This window comes from Anomalospiza imberbis, chromosome 14 (assembly GCF_031753505.1).
Source record: "Anomalospiza imberbis isolate Cuckoo-Finch-1a 21T00152 chromosome 14, ASM3175350v1, whole genome shotgun sequence".
In the NCBI taxonomy this organism is placed as follows: Eukaryota; Metazoa; Chordata; class Aves; order Passeriformes; family Viduidae; genus Anomalospiza; species Anomalospiza imberbis.
The window spans coordinates 8,325,093-8,345,317 of NC_089694.1; the positions used below are offsets into that span (position 1 = coordinate 8,325,093).

General features: G+C 42.0%; 1 protein-coding gene across 1 annotated transcript; it reads left to right on the top strand.

Annotated features, from left to right (window-relative positions):
* The first annotated feature begins 603 nt into the window (after positions 1–603).
* IL13RA1 (interleukin 13 receptor subunit alpha 1) lies at positions 604–18,431 on the top strand. The gene is made up of 10 exons (XM_068204792.1): positions 604–1,012; positions 4,128–4,285; positions 8,314–8,449; positions 10,339–10,459; positions 12,231–12,415; positions 12,806–12,963; positions 14,128–14,260; positions 14,714–14,810; positions 15,093–15,177; positions 16,287–18,431. Exons 1-10 carry the CDS (start codon positions 619–621, stop codon positions 16,404–16,406), a joined length of 1,587 nt encoding a protein of 528 aa, XP_068060893.1. The 5' UTR covers positions 604–618; the 3' UTR covers positions 16,407–18,431.
* Positions 18,432–20,225: the final 1,794 nt, after the last annotated feature.

Genomic DNA, 20,225 nt, shown 5'->3' on the forward strand with positions numbered 1-20,225 from the left:
GAGCAAAACTGCAGGTGACCATACTGTATTTGGAAAGGGCTGAAGCAGAGGGAGTTTGGGGAAGTTTGTGGAAGGCAGATCTGGAAAAAGAGAACAATGTGCATTTTTAGCACAGATAACAACTGTAGAAATTAGCTGAATTTTCAGGAGGGATTTTGAAAAGCGGCATTCTGCCAGGGGCTGAATAACTGCTCCGACATCAACAGAACTGCTCGGGGATGTGCTAACGTAGCTGCTTTCCTGGGAGAGGATATGAACCCTACCCCGTCTGGGGCACGGTTCAATAGCTGTAGCAGACAATTATGAACACAGTTGTAAAAGGAAAACGGCTTTGACTCACAGAATGAACTCTTCGTGAGTCTGTGGCCGCGCTGCAGCACCATGTGAGGAGACACGGAGGGCACGGGGCTGGCGGCGGGGCAGCGGCGCGGAGCGGGTGCGGTCCCCGCAGGGGCCGTGCGGGCACCGTCCGCGTCCCGCGGCGTCCCTGCGGTTCCGCGATTGCAGCACGGCCAAGTCCGGGCTCGGGGAGGCACCGACGGCTCCAGAGAAAGGGAACTCAGTGATCTCAGAGTCTTTACAATGGAATTGATTCCGCGAAGTGTCTCTGTGCAGAGCATGCGGGAGGCAGCGGCGGGCGGCGGGGAGCGGAGGGCAGTGCAGGGGCAGCACATGAGGCGACAGAGGGGTGACAACAGAGGGAGGGCAGAGCGGGCAGTGCGGAGCCGCGGGATGCTCCCATCGCTGCACAGCCCTGCGGCCCGGGGCGGTGCTGCCCAGGTGGCGGGGCCGGGTCGCCCCTCCCGCCCGGCTCGGATTACCTGGGCGGGCCGCCCCGTCCCGTCCCGTCCCGCCACGCCCGCCCTTCCCGGCTGGTCCGGCCCCTTGACGGGAAGTGGGAGCGAGGGGCCGCGCTGGGGCGGCCGAGCCATGGCTGTGCCCGCAACAGCTCCGCCGCCCTGCCCGCTCCTCCTCGCCGTCTGCTGGGTGGTGGCCGCGGGGATGGCGGCAGGTAGGAGCGGGAAGGGGCGGCGGGGACGGGGCGGCGGAGCTCGGGACCGGCTGCCGGCTGCGCTCCGTGTCCGCAGGCGCGGTGCCGGCGCTGGAGCGGCCGCTCCGGGCTCTCCTCGTGCGCGGGTCGGGCGGCTCGGCCGTGCTCCGCGCGCACGCGGGCATGGATGTAAGGGAAATGCGGGCATGGATGTAAGGGAAATGCGGGCATGGATGTAAGGGAAATGCTTTCATTTTGTAGTAGAAATCGCCCGAAGCTCGTCAGCCGTGTGCGAGGCAGCGCCGGCTGCGCGCCCTGACCTGCCGCTTACGGGGAGCGGGGATGCTGAAAATCTGCTCTCCTCTTTCAGTAAGGCAGCTCTTGGCAGGGTCGGCAGAAATGTTTTAAGCTCCATCTTCGTTTCCTGGGACAGTTTCTGCCTTAAAACCCCAAGCAGAACCCCTCGCCCTCCTCCCGGTGCCCGCGTCTTGCGGCGGTGCGGGAGCGGCTCCGCCGGGTGCGGGCGTGCAGAGCCTCGCTCGTCCTGTGCCTTCGCTCTTCCTTGGGTATTCCCCATTTTGGAAGCACGAGTGTTTAGTTTTAGGAAAGATGCGTGCGCGCCTGTGAGGGCTTCATAAGGACCTGGGTTTTAAGCTTTTTTTCTCTGCCTATGTTATCCAAAAACTCAGCTGCAGACATTAACGAATTTTTATTTTTTAAATATCTGCAATTCGGTTTATCACTATGAAATCAACTTTCAGAAAATTCAGGAGGAAAAATAAAAATATGAGTTTTTTGCTACTTTACAACACTCACGTGGTACTTGATGCAGAGGATTTGCTGATGTTTTCTCGTTAGGGCTTTTAGAAATAATGTTTTCTATGCCTCACATAATCTCTGCTGGCTACTGCTGTTCTTTTCTTAGAAGCATCACCGTGGTTTTGCATTTGAAGAGTGAAATAACGGCTTGCCTACTTTTTGTAGTTGGTCATTGAGTTATTCTGCAAAATTGCTACAGAAATTTTAATAGCAAGAGCATAAGACTCTATAAATTACACTGACAAAAGTATGATTGGCTTAATCTATGAATAAAAGTTGGATTAAAAACATTAAAACACAAGCTGCAGAATTCTGTAGGTTATTCGAAAACCTACTAGATTTATACTTTTTATGCTAATGCAATTTACTGATTAATTTATAAACTGTAAGTATTAGCACTTCTTGGTGTGGCTAGTAATCCACAAATTTAAGTGCAATGGCTTCTAATCAAACCTTTTAGAAGAAAATGTTTACAACTTCAGAGTCGAAATCAGGGATGCCATTTTTTAATGGTTTGTGGCTATTGCAGGTAAAATCATGACAAGATGGAATGCTTGGAGCAGTGTACTCTTGTTAAAAACGTTTTTTTTTTTTTTTTAATATGATCAAAAGGGCTCAGTATTTGCAAATTTAATGTCCCAAGGCTGTTCCTAAAGCCCGTCCTATGTTTTTGTTAGTGGAAGAGGTAATAGGCAAAGATGTTCTTGCTGTGTTCAGTTTTTTCACTGGAGACTGTATTTTTGCAAGAATAAAAATGTCTCTTTTCTGCTCAAACAAAAATCCCAACAATGTTAAGTATTCAAATTAAATCGGTGAATCTTTGTAATTATTCTCATTATCTGTGCAAGCATCCATTGTCTGTTGAAACACATGGATTATAATGGTGCCTGGTCTCTACCACTGCCTGTCCTTGAACTATGCAAAGGTCTGAGAGAGCTCCAGAAGTTTGATGAATTCCCTTCAAGATTTAGCTACTCTGGCTTTCAGGAACTGTAAGATAATGGTGTCATGGATGCTTTGAGCAGAATTGTTGCTCAAGGAAGCTCTTTTGCTTCTCTGTCTTCCCTCTTCCTTGTGCTAGCAGAAGGAAACAGGGCTGCACTGTGACCTGGATGGGAAAACTGATCTTGATGGAATTATTCTGCCCTTTTCCTATGAGCTCTCTTGAATGTTGGGATGGATTGAGCTTGGTCTCTGGGACAGCAAGACCTGCAGCACGAGCTGATATCTCTTTGAGGTGTTTGTGAAACTATTGAGTAACAAGGGAATATTCTGTCCACAGACTAACAAGTGGTGGTGGCTCAGTGATGATACCTGGAGTTACCCTGAGAAAGTCTCATTGGGCTTCTGGTTCAACATCTCCTCATAGTACATGTTAGAGTAGCCCTTTAGGAAAACAAAATTCACTTTTACGTTCTTAGGGAATTCCCAGTTGGTGATGTTTTCTAGAATTGATGTCTGACACGTACTTTACTTTTTCCTGGAAGATTGTCATTTCCTGTCGTATTTCCCTTCTTTGTTTTCTAATATGATCTTCAAGCTTTGTGACGGGTCTTGAGTAGGCATTGACTCAGTGTACAAGATAAGGAAGGGTCAATGCACAAATGGATTTATCACTGCAACCATCTCTGAGTCATGGCCCTGCTCTGCTTCTCAATGGCTTTTGCGGGGGTAAAAAATGTACCACTGAAGTGTGGCAGCAGTGAATTACTACTTGTCCCACACTGGTTTTGCTCACTGTGCCAGAACATAGCATTATATTTTTAATAGGTAATGGAGAATGCTATATGGTTTTCTTGTTGTTTTTTAACAGTCTTGCATTTGCAATCTTTGCTTTGCTTGCAGTCTTTGCTTAAATTGTGCTTCTAACATACAGCTGTTGCTTATAAGATGTAAACAATTGTCTTTTTAAGGATTTCTCTTTAGAACTATGCTGATGGATAACTTTTGGGGAGAACACAGTATTAATTGCTCCACAAAATGTGTATACTGTTTTTACTAAAGTTTCAGCATGTGATTCATCTTCCCGCAACGTGCAAAAGCTCGAGTACCACAACCACTATGTTGTTGCAGGCTATGATTTCTTAAAAATTACTTTTCATTTAATTTGTGCATATTTAAATTATTTATGTGTTGAGGTAACAAGAATAATAGAAACACTTTAGTGGGCAGTACCTTATCTGATAGAAAACATGAGCTGACAAAGCTGAGAAGTTATTTGTGTTCTTTTCTGTCAGAGAGTTAAAGATCTGCCAGTATTATTAATGGTAAAGTGTGGGCCAACAGGATTGTTACACTGGTAACTCCTTTCTTCCAGGAGGAAAAATTCTTCCATCTCCATCCATCTTGAACTATTCATTTATCCATATCTGTACTCTGAACTGGACATGGAACCCCCCAGGGAACATCAGCAGTGGCTGCAACCTGGAGTATTCCAGTGACATTGTCATTAATGGGGTTCCTGAGGACAGAACAGTAAGTACATCACCTCTTTGAATTCTGTGTTCCGGTAAATGTCTTAGTGTTATAAAACTCCGTGTGGGAGAGCATATACACATATATAAATACAATTTTAATATAGCATTTCATTCTTATCACAGGATCAGAACCTCAAAAATGAATCATAACAGCATATGGGATCTTCAGATCAGAAAAATCTATCTGTTGCTGTCTGATAACTGAGTGCTGATGGTAACACAGAAGTACTGTAATAATAATGGGAAAAGTCTCATTTCAGTCTTTACTTATGCAGCTTTCTAGAAAAAATAGATACAGGTCAGTATACATCCTTAAGAGCTGAGTGGGAATTTGCAAAGGCTTTTCTCCTTTACTTTGAATTCAGTTTAAAGAGACATGCAGATTTAGCTGTGATTTGACAGCATTGCATCTTTTGGAGGTAATGCCAAGAATTAAAATTCCCCCATTTACACTCTCTGCAATTACAATTATTCATGGTAGGGTTGTGTTTTGAAGACAATATGGTGCATGCTTATTGCCTGGAACTGAAGTCATATAACTACTTTGTTTTGGGCTTTTGTTTTCTGTGTTAGATGGTTTGCAGCCCAGATGTGGTCCTTGCTGTGGATTAGCTGCTGTTTGGTCAGGGCATTGCCATGGTGCCCATTGCTATGGGCTGTAGGACAAGTATTTTTACAATTTATTACCAGTAAGAAAATAAATCCATTATTCCAAACTCTGGGAATTTGAAGCCTTTGGTAGATGTGGGGGAAGCAGTGCTGCCATTTCAGATATGGTTGCAATTGATATGATGCCTCTTGAAGTAGTCCTTTGTTGTTGAGCCCTATTACAGTCTTCCAGCCTAGTGCTTACATTGGCCTCTTCATGCTAACCACTGCATTTTTTGTCACAGCTCCAAGATATCCTGGACATGAGTAGGGATGTGGTTTGGATGGAGCACTGAGCAACCTGTTCAGGAACCCATGGTGAGGGGATTGGAACCAGATGATCTTTAAGCTCCCTTCCAGCCCAAATCATTTTATGATTCGGTGACTCTGGTTTTGCAAACAGCTGAGCTGATTTAATGTCACTGCTAAAAGGGTGATATTTAATTTTGGCACTAATGATCTCTAATAATATTCATTGGACCTTTAGATGAGCCTGCTAACACAGCAGAAACCTATTTACCTATTTTGATTGATTCATTAGCAAATCAACAAGTAGAAACTCCCCTTGGTTAAAGAGCTGACTAAGTTTGTGGAAGGGTCTAATAGGTATTAAGGTCATCAGCAATGAAAGAACTGAGGGTCAGCAGTTTCACAGGACAGGATGAAACAGACTGTACATCTTGCTGCATCTTTTTGGTCACAGAGTCTGTTGGAGGTTAGGATTTTTTTTCTTTTTCTTTTAAGGAAATTTTCTCCCATTTGTTGCTAGAGATGATAACGACTGGCACTTAAGAGAGACAAAACAAGTGGCCAAGGTGGGGTGAAGGGGTGCAGCAGGCTGCAACCCCCCCTTGGGGGTTTTCTTTTGGAAGGGCAGAGATACTTCAGCATTTTGGTTCGGGGGTAAGGGAGTGGGCTCGGTTGGTCTCTCTCGCTCCTGGGGCCGCAGGCTGAGGTCGCTGTGGGAGGAATTCCCCACCACTGGGGAGTCCCATCTCCCACTATTTTCTTCTGCTGTGAGTGAGGCTCTGCTCGTGGGAGCAGCCATCGAACTGGGGCCTTATTAACACCCGATCTCACTGGAAGGGACCCTCACCATCTACTCAGGTGCCTCAGGGAACGCCCGGGACCCCGAGCCCCTTCCCGCTCTGAGGGAGCCTCTCCCGGCCGTGTTCAGGAGCCGGGCTGCCGCTGCCCAGCCCCGCAGTTCCTCTGCCACTGCTCCGGGTGTTTCACTGCACAGTAACCCCACACCCTTCCCGACAGGACACCCCATGGCTGCTGCTACAGCTGCGGAGTTTCTGCTACGTTTTGTTTACCGCCCTGCCCCGGGGTGTGCCCGTCTCTGCTGTCCCAGCTCCGCTCCGAGGTTCCTGCCGCAGCCATTTCTCCATCCGGCCCGGCCGCCATCACCGCGTGAGGGAGACGCGGCCGAGCTCGCGGCACAGCGCCCCCTGCAGGCGCGGGGGAACCATCGCAGCCCGCCCGGCCGGGAGCCAGCAGCGCCCCTGCTGGCCGTGCCCGGAACTGCAGCCAAGGGGAGCTGGGGCTGGGGCTGTGCTCTGCTCGCTGCGGCTGCCGGCGCTGCTGCTTGCCTTGATTGACACGGACACGTAAAGTACAGACACACCCTAGAGTGTACATTTAATGTACAGACACACCCTAGAGTGTACATTTAATGTACAGACACACCCTAGAGTGTACACAGAGTGTACAGACACACCCTAGAGTTTACATTTAATGTACAGACACACCCTAGAGTGTACACAGAGTGTACAGACACACCCTAGAGTGTACACAGAGTGTACAGACACAACCTAGAGTGTACATTTAATGTACAGACACACCCTAGAGTGTACACAGAGTGTACAGACACACTCTAGAGTGTACACAGAGTGTACAGACACATCCTAGAGTGTACATTTAATGTACAGACACACGCTAGAGTGTACACAGAGTGTACAGACACGCCCTAGAGTGTACACAGAGTGTACAGACACACGCTAGAGTGTACATTTAATGTACAGACACATCCTAGAGTGTACAGACACACCCTAGAGTGTACACAGAGTGTTCAGACACACGCTAGAGTGTACACAGAGTGTACAGACACACTCTAGAGTGTACATGTAATGTACAGACACACTCTAGAGTGTACATGTAGTGTACAGACACACCCTAGAGTATACATGTAGTGTACAGACACACTCTAGAGTGTACATATGATGTACAGACACATCCTAGAGTGTACATAGAGTGTACAGACACATCCTGGAGTGTACATATAGCGTACAGACACAACCTGGAGTGTACATATGATGTACAGACACACTCTAGAGAGTGCATATAATGTGCATACACATTCTAGAGTGTACATTTAATGTGCAGACACATCCTAGAATGTATATATACATTCTAGTAAAGAACTGTTGTTCCTTTTCCCATGTCTTTGCCTGAAAGTCCCGTTATTTTGGAGTTAGAATAATTTGGTGGGAAGGGGGCCCACATTTTCTAATCCAATGGAGGTTCCCACCTTCCTTGCCAGACATCCGTCTTTTAAACCCAGACAAACCTAATCTGTAGATTTGTTTGATTTCTTTACCCTCTCATTAGTGCCAATACTTATTATTTTTATGTATGAGTGGTTACAGCATTTTTTGGCCATAACAAAGATATTTGTTTTGTACCCAGTTTCCAGTTAACTAAAAGGCATTCTCGTAGGCCAACAAAAGATGTTCAAGAAAGTGTGTGATAAAAGGGTGAGCCTTTTTCTCATACAAACATACTCAGAATGGAAGATCATGAGATATTTGGGTTTGATGTGGTGGCACTGCTTCTAATAGCCATTTATGGGTTTGTTTTGGTAGGTTTTTCTTTTGCTCCTTAAATCATCCAAGGATGCTCATTAAATCATCAAAACTCATCTCACTGCTTTTTGGTTGTGTCTTCAAATGTTCTTCATTCTGTTGGTCTTGCCCTCATGTGCACACACAGAGAAGGGTGAAGGTCAGATCTATAAGTGCCTCTTTATACTGCTGTAGTATAAACATGCCTATTTTGCATTATTCATGAAGACTTTCTAGTATCATTTTCCCCCTTGTTATACTTATTTTCTTGATCTCCATGTAGCCTTTGCTTATGTCTGTAGGTCACAGGGGTAGGAGTAGTTCTTCTTTGTGAGTTCTGACTGCACTTGAGAAAGAAAAAGCAAAGCCAAGTGATGCTGAGGCTTCCTGCACAGTCAGACACTGGTTTCCTTTGGCTTTGAGCTGTAGTCTTTCTGAAGGGCTGTAATATACCCTTACACTGGCAGGCATTCCCGTGTGTCTAAGATGGTATGACAAACGCTTTGGTTTTCTTCCCCCCATCTAAACACAGGAATGGAGCAAGAGCCGCTTCCGTGTGACGGATGCGCACTTGAATGAGGAAATGCGCCTCAGAGTGAGAAGTGAATGCAAGAATGACAACACCAGTGAGCCCAGCCCCTGGGTGGAGACCTCCCTTCTGCCAAAAGGTAATGCCAGCAGTGGCCAGACCCCTCTTGACCTGAGGAGACATGGCTTTTTCTCTGTTCTTTTAACAAGAAATCATAAATTACATCATAGAGAAATACCAGTCACAAGGGCTGGTTTTATTGATAGAGCTTAAGCAGAATGATAATACCACCTTTAAACACAGGTGGGGTCTTCTGATGCTTAAAGTCTTCTGGGCAAGCTTGTATAATTGAAGTGCTCTTCCAGAGCATCAGTGTGGTTCCTGTTATTTCTCTTTTGCCTGCTTTGAGCTGTAGTCTTTCTGAAGGGCTGTAATACATCCTTACACTGGCAGGAATTCCCATGAGTCTGAGATGCTATGATAAATGTTTTGGTTTTCTTCCCCCCATCTAAACCCAGGAGTGGAGTACAAGCTGCTTTGGTTTTGATGGTTGTGGCATAAGAGATAGCTCTTACTACATTAAGCCTGCTGCCTTCATAACTAACATCTAAGTCAGTTTTTTTTTGTATGATTTTTCTGTATAAACAGAAGCCCATAAAATAACCCTACAATTGTCCATGTAGGAGGAATGTCGTCAATTTGATAACTTGTTGAATAAATTACTTAAATAATTCTAATAGGGTTCTGTCTTTTTCAAGAGATGAGTGGGGCCTACAAATCATGGCAAAATGAATAGAGAAAAGTATTTTTTGTTTCTTGGCATGCCGAAGTAAGGGGTCCACAGCAAAACTGTAGGAAGCAAACTTTGAGGAGTAATGTATTTTGCTGAGTGCTTGAAGTTAGGATGTACAGCAAGCAAATGAGCCTCTTGCCTAAAAGTCTGTCTTAACCCAGGAGCATGACTTGATGTGGATGAAAACCACATGTGGATGGGAGAATCAGAGACCTTATCAAGCCTGTGTGTGTCTGCCAGAAGGGTTCTGGAAAATTAGGGAGAAAGATCGTTAGGACAGTATGTACTAAACAGGCTGGGGCTTTTAAAAGTGTTTGCAGATGAAATATTTTTATCTATTTATTGGAATAAGAAAACCTGTTTCATTTCCCTATACTCTTAGTTGCTGCTTCAGGGAGAATGCAAGCTCGGACTTTCAAAGTAGATCTGCATTTAATACAGATTTAGTTTTTAGTTCATGGAGATGTTGCTACTTGTTACAAGGAAAAGGTTTCCAATAAAATGTAATATGGTAATACAGTGTAAAGAACTCACACAGAAATGCAAGATTGAATATGAAATACTTTATTCCATAATTCCTCTGCCTGGACAATCCATTGACCTATTCACAATTGCTAAGTACTCATTTGTATTGATGTGACTTGAGTTTCTAAATGTTAAATTTTAATGTCTAAAGGTATATGGGTCTCCATTAAAAAGTCAGCTTAACTAGTGTTGCTTTTGTCAATATTTAAGACTCAGAGGTATTTCCATATTATAAATACAAAGCAACTAATACTTTATCTGGAGAAGCTAAAAATAGTCAGCCTTTAATTATGGTTGACATTGATGGCTGTAAAAGCATTTAGCTTTGTTATAGTTTTCTCTGCAATTACCAGCTACTTTGACTTATTTTTAGAGTACCTGTAGATTAATAGAAATAAATACTTTCCTGACTCAATACCTTGTCCTTAGCATCTGGTAATTCTAAATAGCAGTTCAGCCATGGTGAACTCTGGGATTTGCTGTTGTGATTGGCTTGCCTCTAGAAGTTACTCTGCTGAGGTTTCAGCCATTGCAAGCTCTAAACAGCAGGAATTTGTTTGTTGTGCTGAACAGGCAGTGTAGTCTGAGGTAACCAACCCATTTCTGCCTTCCAGTTTCAGTTATGTAAAATGAAATGTTTTACTTCTGGAAACAGCAAAGAAAACTTGGACAAAATAAATCTTAGAGAACATTTCCAACTTGCCTTGCAGGTATTCCGGGTACTGCTGCTGTTGACTTGGGCTGTGTTTGGCACAATTTGGAGTACATGGCTTGTACCTGGCGTCGTGGAGAGAATGCAAGCAGTGACACCAACTATACTTTGTTCTACTGGTTCGTGGGAGATTTGTATTCCCAGTTCTAAAGTGCTCCAGGACTAATCTTTAGTTTTACATGACACATTCCACTTGTCTGCTTCCTGTTGCTTTTAAAGTTCCCAGGGCATTGAGTCCAAGTTACTGCTCAGTCCTGTCCAACAGAAAACTTCACCACTGAACGGGTCAGAAGCTGCTATGGCCAAGGCTTTCTGGGAAGTTGATATAACTGTTTTGTGTCTGCTTCTGTAGCCCATATTAACACAGCTGCTGTTGCTTTCTATATTTTTCTATTTGGGCACTTGATTCAAAGAGGGAATAATTAAGAGCTAAGCTAGACCAACGTATTAGTTGCTTTTTTTGCAGTCCAGCAAACCAGGATGTTTAAGTTAGGATTACTCACAATGTATGTGTCAGTTCATAAACCATTGGGAAATGGTATGAAAGCATTAATAACTCTTAGCAGTACTTCTGTTTGTGTCTTTGATGTAAATAACTGATTCACCTTTAAAGCTATGAAGAACATATTTTTATCATCATCATCCTCGCTGGCCAGTAGACAGACATAAATGGTGTCTTGTTCCAAAGGAACAGACTGGTGTGAGCCAGCTCTTGGCATTGATAGCTGTACATGCCGATCTGTGCGTACTTCTCCACCTTGATGGGGCTTGTGAAATGCCAGATTGCATTAGCTTCTGTAGAAATAGTGGAGTTTTCTTTTCAAAAGCCCCATGTTGTAGTTTTAAATCAGCTTTCTGTCTTATTTGAGCTAACTAAAGCATACAGTTTTTGCTCTTCTTCTCCAGTGGCAGTCTTGTAGGCCAGCTGTTCAGTTCAGGGCATTTGGGCAGCAAACAGCACAAAACTTGCTGCTTTCATTAAATGTGGGGGGGACTATTTGTTCCCTGTCTAGACTGCTGCTCAAACCTTTTCTTTGCTATAAGAACAGGACCAATGCAGAGTTGATGATCTGAATTTCTGGGTATAGGGATACTTACTGGAATAATGCTTTAGATTTGAGTTATATATTTTCAACCTGCCCTTAATTTTAATGGAAGATGTAGCTGCAGTGACTTCAAAGTGTTTTAATACATGCTGCTTTGAAAGAATAATAATTTTCAGGTTTAAAAGCCAAAAACTAAGAAAACACTTCAATTTTAGACTGAAAGATACATTTTCCACAATGCCAATGAGGTGGGGATTTTGCTTTTGTTTTTCCTGGGAGGAAAGGCTACTGGTGTATTTTCATTGTGACTTGGGCCACAAAGAGAAGTAAGGAAGTTTGCCTTCCTAACTTCTCTATTATTGGAAGGGAATTACTGACATTTTGAAAAGCAAATCAGGTAAATAGGAAAAACTCAACTGTCTCAAGAGCTACAATACTTGAGGCAGAGCTAAAGAAGATTGATCAGCTCATTCTATCACAGAGGTGAAATTCTGCTGACAAGAAGTGGTCCAAATTAGTATATTTTCCAAATATTCTTTACTCCTTGGAATTGTTCTCCCATGTGGAAAATGTGAACCAAAGTTGACAGCAGTTGTTCTCTTTGATATAAAGCAAGCCTGCCTCTCTTTCTGCTCCTTGGCGCTCTTCACAGAAACAATACTCTTTGTAAAGCTTGAGATAAATTAGAGGCTGCTTGCTTTGCTTAGCTTTTTTATATGCTATAGCATAGCCTTAATGCAATATCAGTCTTTAGAATTTGTAACACACGTTTACAGACAAGCCTTCTCCTTGCTGTCCTTTTCTTCTGAAGTTTACAAGAATAATTTATTCCTCTACTTTTCAGGTTTGATGGCTTGGAAAACCCTAAGAAGTGTAGCAACTCCTCTATAAACCAAGGAATCTTTGAATGCATTTTCAATCTTAGCTTCCCAAAAGTCACCAGTACTTATCCTACAATAAGCATTTTGATTAGAGATGATTCTGAAGAAGTTAGGCCTGTGTGTGCAAGTAAAAATCCTACCACCCTTGGTAAGTTTAACACCACATCATAAAAATATAATTTAAATAAGAAATTTGGTAGTACATTGTTATGTTTGAGAAACTTCACCTCATAAAGTATGGATGGAACAATGAGATTAGATGCTCCTTTCTTCTACTGACCTTTGATTTGAAATTATATAGACAAGAGTTTGTCTTCTGTGGGGTGGGTATCCGGGGGGAAGGGGGAGGGGTGATTTTCTATTAACTTCTGTTCTTATTCTTTAGCTGGATTTACTCTTTTTTGACTTACTGGTGCTATCTTCTTCCTCTTTCTCTTCTTAATCTGGAGTAAGTGTTCAGTTCTGTACTGCAGAATATTACAATTTTTGTAAGCGGTGAAATAGACATTTCAACTAATTATTCTGTTTTGCATTTCAGTAAAACCTGCCACACCAAGACAATTGACATTGACAAAGACTAATGATAGAATTGATGTAAAATGGAGTGAATCAGAAACTTTTCCAAAAAGTTGCTTACACTATGAAGTTAAATGTTGCAATGGTGATTGCAACATGGACATTGGTCAGATCATTGCAGTACGTGTTCATTGCTAATTTTTTCTTTTTCTGTCAATTTTTTGTAATATATGTGGTTGAAAATGAGCAGTTGCATGGTACTGGGTCAGGTGCCAGAGCTGGAAGTGCTGTGTGAATATAGGATTTTTCTCTCATACTATAGGTTTATGTTAGTAAAAGCTGTACATCAAAATTCATGCAAGTCTTGTGAATCCTTCCCATAATTTGTTAAGGTAAAATTGTTAGTGTCTGAGAACAGTCTGATAAAGAGGGATTTACTAAACTATCAGGAAATGGTGCCTGTCTGCTTCTCAGGTATATGAGCTTTGGTGTTTTGGTGTTGGGTTTTCTTGCTGTTGGTCTCTGTGGTCATGTGGCAGCTTTGGACTTGAATGCTGTGATCTGATTGCCCTAAAGAAAAATCAACTGCCGATGCACACAAGAACAGAGAATCTCACAGAGAAAAGCAAGGGGATGAAGACTGAGGATGGAGGGGAAGAAAGAGGTGTGCACCCTCAGATACACTGATTTTAGTGTGCACATAATAAGCATTGAGTTCAGTGTCTGGATGGACTCGTGCTGTGTGCCCATAGCCAAACAATGTACTGTTTGATCAGAATGGTAAAAACAACATGATTAATTTCAAAGTGAGTGGCAGTCTTCTCCTGGGGAGCATGTTTAATTGTTTATTCTACCCCAAACTCGAATGCTAGCAACATTCCCCAGGAAACTGATATTTCGGATAAAAAATAAGCGCAGTTAGATCCTATCTAGTGTGTGCTCTTCTTTGTAGAGGCATCACAGAACACTTTGGCATGGTTGGTTATGCTGCCCTGACAAGAAGGGAAGGCAGGGTAAATCAGATGTTTCTCAGAAGAAGGAAAAAAAAAATTTAAAAAGGCACTGTTCCGAATGCTAAGTCTGAGTTTAATCATTGATGCCAAATGCTGCATGATTGATGTAGCAGTGAATGAGATTAAATCTTAGCTTTGGAATGTGCATTTAGGCCCTCTGTGCTTGTTAAATGCCGCTATGTCCTATTTTAAATGAGGTTTCATAGTCGTAAAAAGGTCTTCCATCAAAACATTCAGAACATGTTAGCTGCACGATGTAAATAGTCTTGGAAGTGACTGAGAATACATTGCTAATTGAACAAAGCAAATTACCTCTTCTTTTTTGCCTTAGTCTGAAATGAATTCTGTGTCAATTGCTGGCATTGATGCTAACAGCAAGTACACCTTCAAAGTGAGAGCAAAAGCAAAGCGGGAGTGTTACAACAGCGATCTCCACAGTGACTGGAGTGAGGAAAAGAGCATTGGTGAGAGACTTGTCCCTGCACTGTGTTGCCCTTTACTCTTCATCTGTGAGGCATTTAATACCTGACTGCTAAATAAATGGGAGTCAAAGATCATCTCCTTACGTTCCTATTTAATTTTGAGTGAAAAGAGGGCAGAAGGGCTCCAGTCCTTCAGCAGCACCACCAGTCCCAGCCTGTGCTGCTGTTGATAGTGGTGCCATTTGTGTAGGTATGCAATGTCCAGTGTAGCCAATTTTTCTGCCCTGACTCTTGCTTGTTTGCATTTCCTTGCCAAACACATCTACACTATAATCCCATATTTGGAAAACGAGCCTATCCTTGCCTACAAAAGTGCTAGTGTACTTGAAAAAGCACTGAGTCTATGAACAAATTGGAGAATTTACTATTTTGTTGTCATTATTCTTAGAAAGCCTCTCAAAATATCCCTAAGTTTCTACAATTTCTGTTTTCCAGGTGAGAAGAAGGACTCTACAATCTATTTTGTTCTAATAATTACCATTCCATTAACAGTAGCAGTATCTACAGTAATTCTACTAATTTATCTAAAAAGGTAAATATTGATGTCCCTACATTTGTTGCTGTCTTTGTCAAGATGAAAGTTATTTAGAATCTGTCTGTGTCAATGTTCCCCTTCTGTTTTGGGGAGTAAAAATAAGAAATGGGTAGAGTTGTACAGAGAATGAAGGCTGGCCAGTGATGACAAAGTTGACCACAAATTTTCTTGACTGTACCCAAACATGATTTTGTCATTTTTAAATGATTTTGTGGTTTTAAAATGATTTTTAAATTTATATATGTTTCATCTAAATATTTTCTTTTTAACTTCATGAAGGCTGAAGATATTAATTCTTCCACCAATTCCGGACCCTAGAGAAATTCTTAAGCGAATGTTTGGAGAGCAGAATGAGGATTCCCAGGTTAGTAAGAAGCTGTTGGGTCAACAAATATATTGAACTGGGATCTCTAGGCTTGCAGTTTTGTTTTTCCTATGTCTGTCTTATAAATTACTGTGTATATGTATAACATACGAAGATTAAATATTTGACAATACTAGGAATTGTTCAGAAAAAATTTCCCAAAACTCAGGTTTCCTCCCCCACCCCTTCAACTGTATGTACTTTGCTAGTTAGGTTAATAGAATTGCATTATTCTGTTAGTCCAGACTGCTAGTCCCTTAAATTTGTTTCAGGTTGGGGTTTTTTGGGTGGCAGTTTTCTGATTGTCAGGCTTCTTTTGCTGTGTGGGTTTTGGTTTGAGGATTTTTGGGCTTGTTTTTGCAACTCCATTTAAGTGACTTCTACTGAACGTGCATGTCTCTTTCTGCTACTTAATCATATTTATGATGCTGAATTAAGCTATTTGTGCTTGACTTCCAGAAACTAACATTTTTAGCACTCTCACATTTATCATAGTCTGTTAGCTAGGAAGTAAATCGGACACATAGCTTCTTGTTGGCAAAAGAAGAAAGCTGTTTCAGGCATTGGTTGATGAAAGACTTGCAGTGTGCCTTATTTCGGGGAAAATAAACACAATACCATTAAAGAAACTTATTTCTAAATAATTCTCTCTCAGTAACCCTTAATTCAAACCTTGACATGAATGTTGTTCTCCCAGGTGGAACTCTTGGCCACAAGGGCTGTAACTGTGGTAGCTGTTACACTTTGTTGTGCTTTCACAAGTGTTTTGTTACTGCCCCAAGTAATTTTCTCTGTGTGCTCAGTGAAGACTGTACCAAGTATGTACATGCTCAGTTCTCCATCCTCCTGCCTGAGCTTCACCCACTGGCTGTAGTTGGAAGCACCCTTAAGGTGGGGACCAACCTTCAGTTCCTCATCTCCAGAGGACATCTCTTCTGTCAGCCAGGCCTAAGCCATGGCTCTGAAAAGCACAGTTTGTTGCCCAGCTACCTTGGTTTTCCACCATAATACAGGGTATACGTTGTAGAACAGGGGTCTGCCTTACTGGGTTGAAAAAGCAACACTTGCTATGAGGAAATGCTGTTTAAAATATTGCTTCTCTCTTCCAGAGCTCTGCAAAGGATGATCCCATGAATGCTTTTGACAGGTTAATTATAGAAGAAGAAATTCATTCTTTAATTTTAACAGAAACTTCAGAGAGCACTAATCCTGAAAAAGAAAACAGGTAGACTCTGCTTTATCAGTGAAAGAGGAGGAAGCCGATTCCTGCTCCTGTACCTCAGGTGACTGTAGATATGAAGAGGCCTGTGAGGCACTGGCCAGCTCTGACCTCACTGGCTCCTTCTCTGGCGCACAGAAGATGCATCACTAACAGTGGTTGTTCTTCCATCTCTGCCAGAAATACTCATCTGAGCTCAGTCAAGATGAGCATGTATGTAATTCCATGTGACTGCATTGTGGGTTCCCTGTCCTGGCTTCACCAGCTCTGTCCTGTTACTTGCCACTTGCACTTGTGTTTGTGCCTCACACCAGACTGTCAAGGTTGTTTTTTTTTTTGGAGCAAGCACTGTGACTTCTCTGAAGTATTTGGCTCTATTTGCAGTAGGTGGGATGGGTCACGAGTGCTACCACATGGAGCTGCTGCCAGGTGGGATGGCAGGGCATGGACTGCTTGTGGACAATCCTTTGTGTGCTGGGCACTCTCTGGAGGGCACTTATGGACTGAGCTTCTTGTGCTTCTGCCCATCAGCTGGGACTTGGTCAAATCCCACCAAAGAGGGAATTTTTTTATTTGAAAATGTGTATGAAAAGCCTCAGCTTTCCAGCTGGTGTTCAGAATATTCATAAAAAAGACTTAGTTTTGTTATCCTGTCAATTGCCTGTCATCAGATGCCTTGCCTTCATGGACTTCTTGGGTTAATTATACTTTGTTTAAAATGAGAAATAGATTTTTTTTAATTGTTCTGTGCAGTAGCAGATAACTGTATTGAGTCTCACCAGACTGTGATTCTACTTTGGCCATATTGGCCTGAAGACACCTGATTTTTAGCAGCTAAGTTGTCCTGAGCCTGTCCAGCAAAAATATCAGGATGGATGCATGAGTCTAAGGAGCTGTGGTCAAACTGATTAGCAAATATTAAACCACTGAAGCCCAACTAATTTAAAGGCTTCAAGACTCATCCTTTCTGCCAAACTGATGGGTTGGGGGAAGAGGGGATAGAAAGTTTTGTTCTTTCTGTGGTGCTGAGACTCTGATTTGAGCTATCCGTCTAGGACTTAGCAATTTAAACAAGGTGCTGATTTGACTTTTTAAAAAAGAAGAACTATATTTTACTGTAACAGTTTGACAGGTGTTTTTGTTTGTTGTTTTGTTCATTCATTGATGGTTTTGTTTTGAGGGTTCTTTACCCAGCAAAGCTCAGCAGGTGTTTTCTGGACAACTGTGACATTTTTCTGCTCTGCATTCTCAGCATTAGTTTCTGCCCTGTGCTGCAAGGGTGGTTACAGAGGTACCTTGATTGTGCTGGAGGAAGAAGGTAATGGAATGGGGAGAAAAGGATCCATGGAAGCCCTTTATGGTTAGTGCTCAGGGATTTCTTGCTCCTTCCAGATAAGTGTAGACATGTGAGTCATGGACATAGGCAGTCTTAGCAGACTGGGAAGAGATCTCCTGATAGGCTTTCTAGGAGCAGACTTTATTGCTACTAACCTTTTAAGGTCCATCCCTGTCTTCAAACTCCATTCAGTCAAAAAAGTGAAAATAAATGCTGTATTTTTAGAACATATTGTTCTGCAAGAAGTAGAACTAGTGCCATATGCTTTTTAGCTACAAATGTGCATCTTTTATGCACTTATGTATTCCCTCCTTATCAATACATCCAATTCTTTCCCCATTTTCCACTGAGCCTCTGAAAAACAGTTCTTTTCCATGTCTCTTATCGTCCTTTTGATAGTGTTAGGGGAGGAGAAATGTAGCAGAACTAGCAGACCCCCTGTTAGCTTATGCCTTTTACCTGCAATCAGGCTAAAAAACCCCCAACTTTATAAAAATTAATAAATGAGACAAAAATAAAGCCTCAGGGATTTCAGTGAGAAAAAACTCAGGTTATACAAAGTCAGCTAGTAGCACTCTCTGAAATTCCAGAGATTACGGAATAGCATGAGGAAAAGAGTAATTACATTCCTTGCTGAATTCATTCCCTCTGCAATGCTGATGTAATTATAATGATAAATATTCCTTCAGTCTACCTCATGTGGAATGTTGCTCAACATAGACCACTAGACAGAAATGTATAGTTTCAAGTAAGCCTAACAGTGTAATACAAAGTTTTGTAGCTTTCAGCATAGCAATCTAGGAAAATCAGTACTTATCCCTCAATTCTTTTGACTTTTATGCTGGTGTCTATGACAAAACCAAAATTTATTTGCTTTTAAAAAAACGAAACCAACAAAAAACCCCAAACAAATTCATAAAGCCATAGGAGTGGAAAAAAAGTGGATGGAAGGTGTTAGGCCAAAAGGAAGATTTAAATGCTAAGGATGGTTTAAGTTACTATATAGAAAGGTTTTGAATAACACTAGTTGACGCTTCCTCATGGATTCATTTATTGAGCCTGTGTTTCAGCATGTAAAGCAAGTGTCTGCATATACTTTCACCTTTAACATGGTTTTTGAGGTAAGAGGTTTTTTAGCTTGAGATTATCCAAATTTTGCTATAATTTTTTTCTTCATTGCAGTTACTTGATCTGTAAATTTGTTCAAAGAGTGAATAAATATGATTGAATGCTTTTCAGTATAATAGCATGGCATTTTGTTCTTGGGTTGAAGAGATTAAACTGAGGCCAAAGAGATGGATTTTTAATGAGAAACCATGTTTGAAGCATGCAGAACCCAGAGAGGAAAAGCTGAGTTGCTTTGCCCTCTTCCCTTTTAAGAGTGAGCTCAGCCCATGCACCCATTGTGGATGGACTGCAGTGGTCATGCTTTTGGCTGGGACAGTGGAACAGAGATGAGCAGAGCACAAGGTTTGGGCTCTCACCCTATGAACTCAAGGCCATTCTACTTTCTGACATTGGCAAGTTATTTTAACACCACAGAGACTTAATAAACCATCAAACTGTAATTTAACTGGAATTGCTGCAGCTTTCCCCAATGTATCTTCAATATTTTACATCTTTGTTAGCTGCTGAGGTTATTGAAAATGCCAGGTTGCTAAACTGCTGAAAGCCATCAGCTTGTCACTTAGACCCAAATATATTCAAGTGCCAAATAAACACATTAGTAATGGCTTCTTGGAAAGATTCAGAGAGAGGATTCTTAGTTCCCTTCAGTGAGCAGATCATTCAAAATCAAGATTTAAACCATGACATCAAAAACAAGACATTCATGTCTCTCACAATTCTACAGTTTTGGTGGTAATAATGACTAACAATGATACAATGATTTTAATCACTCCCCATAAGTGACCTTTTCCCATTTTAATACACTCTATTAAATAATCTGAGCTTTCTGTGTTTGGCATCATTGAGAAATTGAGCAATTCATTTCTATTTCTTTTTGTTCTTTTTTTTTTGTTAAGGAATGATATGACACAATTGAAAGATGTTCTAGAGGAACAGACTGAAGTGTAAGTCATAGCGTTTCAGTGCTTGGTGGGTAGAACTATTCACAGGTTGGGTATTTCCATTCACTGGGAAGTATTCAATAAACTTATTTCTGATCTGGAACTTAAAATACTCAGAATTTCCTCTGATTTTTTTTAAATTAAAAACAAATAACCGAATGATATTTTTGTTTTGGAGGGTTTTCCACTCAAGCAAGAACAGGATGTAGGGGAGTAGGGGGTGGAAGTCCAGATATGGTCAAGATGTTGCAGAAACCTCCCTCCCTCCTTCTCACCCTAGTGCCGTGGTCGGGCAGCAGCTGAGATCTACAGGCCCAGGAAGAGGCAAGGTGGGACTGGGAGGAGCAGTTCTGCTGGGTTACTGAAGGTTCATCAAGATAATCCCCAAATACTTCCGTTTCAAACAATATTTGCAAAATATGTT

What these genes read in the sequence shown, in the direction of transcription:
- IL13RA1 (XM_068204792.1), top strand. Translation starts at nt 619, where the DNA reads ATGCGGGAGGCAGCGGCGGGCGGCGGGGAGCGGAGGGCAGTGCAGGGG. An exon ending in TAAAAATCCTACCACCCTTG is followed by an intron (nt 12,416 to 12,805) that starts GTAAGTTTAACA and finishes TTTGCATTTCAG; the next exon opens with TAAAACCTGCCACACCAAGA. An exon ending in CTACTAATTTATCTAAAAAG is followed by an intron (nt 14,811 to 15,092) that starts GTAAATATTGAT and finishes AACTTCATGAAG; the next exon opens with GCTGAAGATATTAATTCTTC.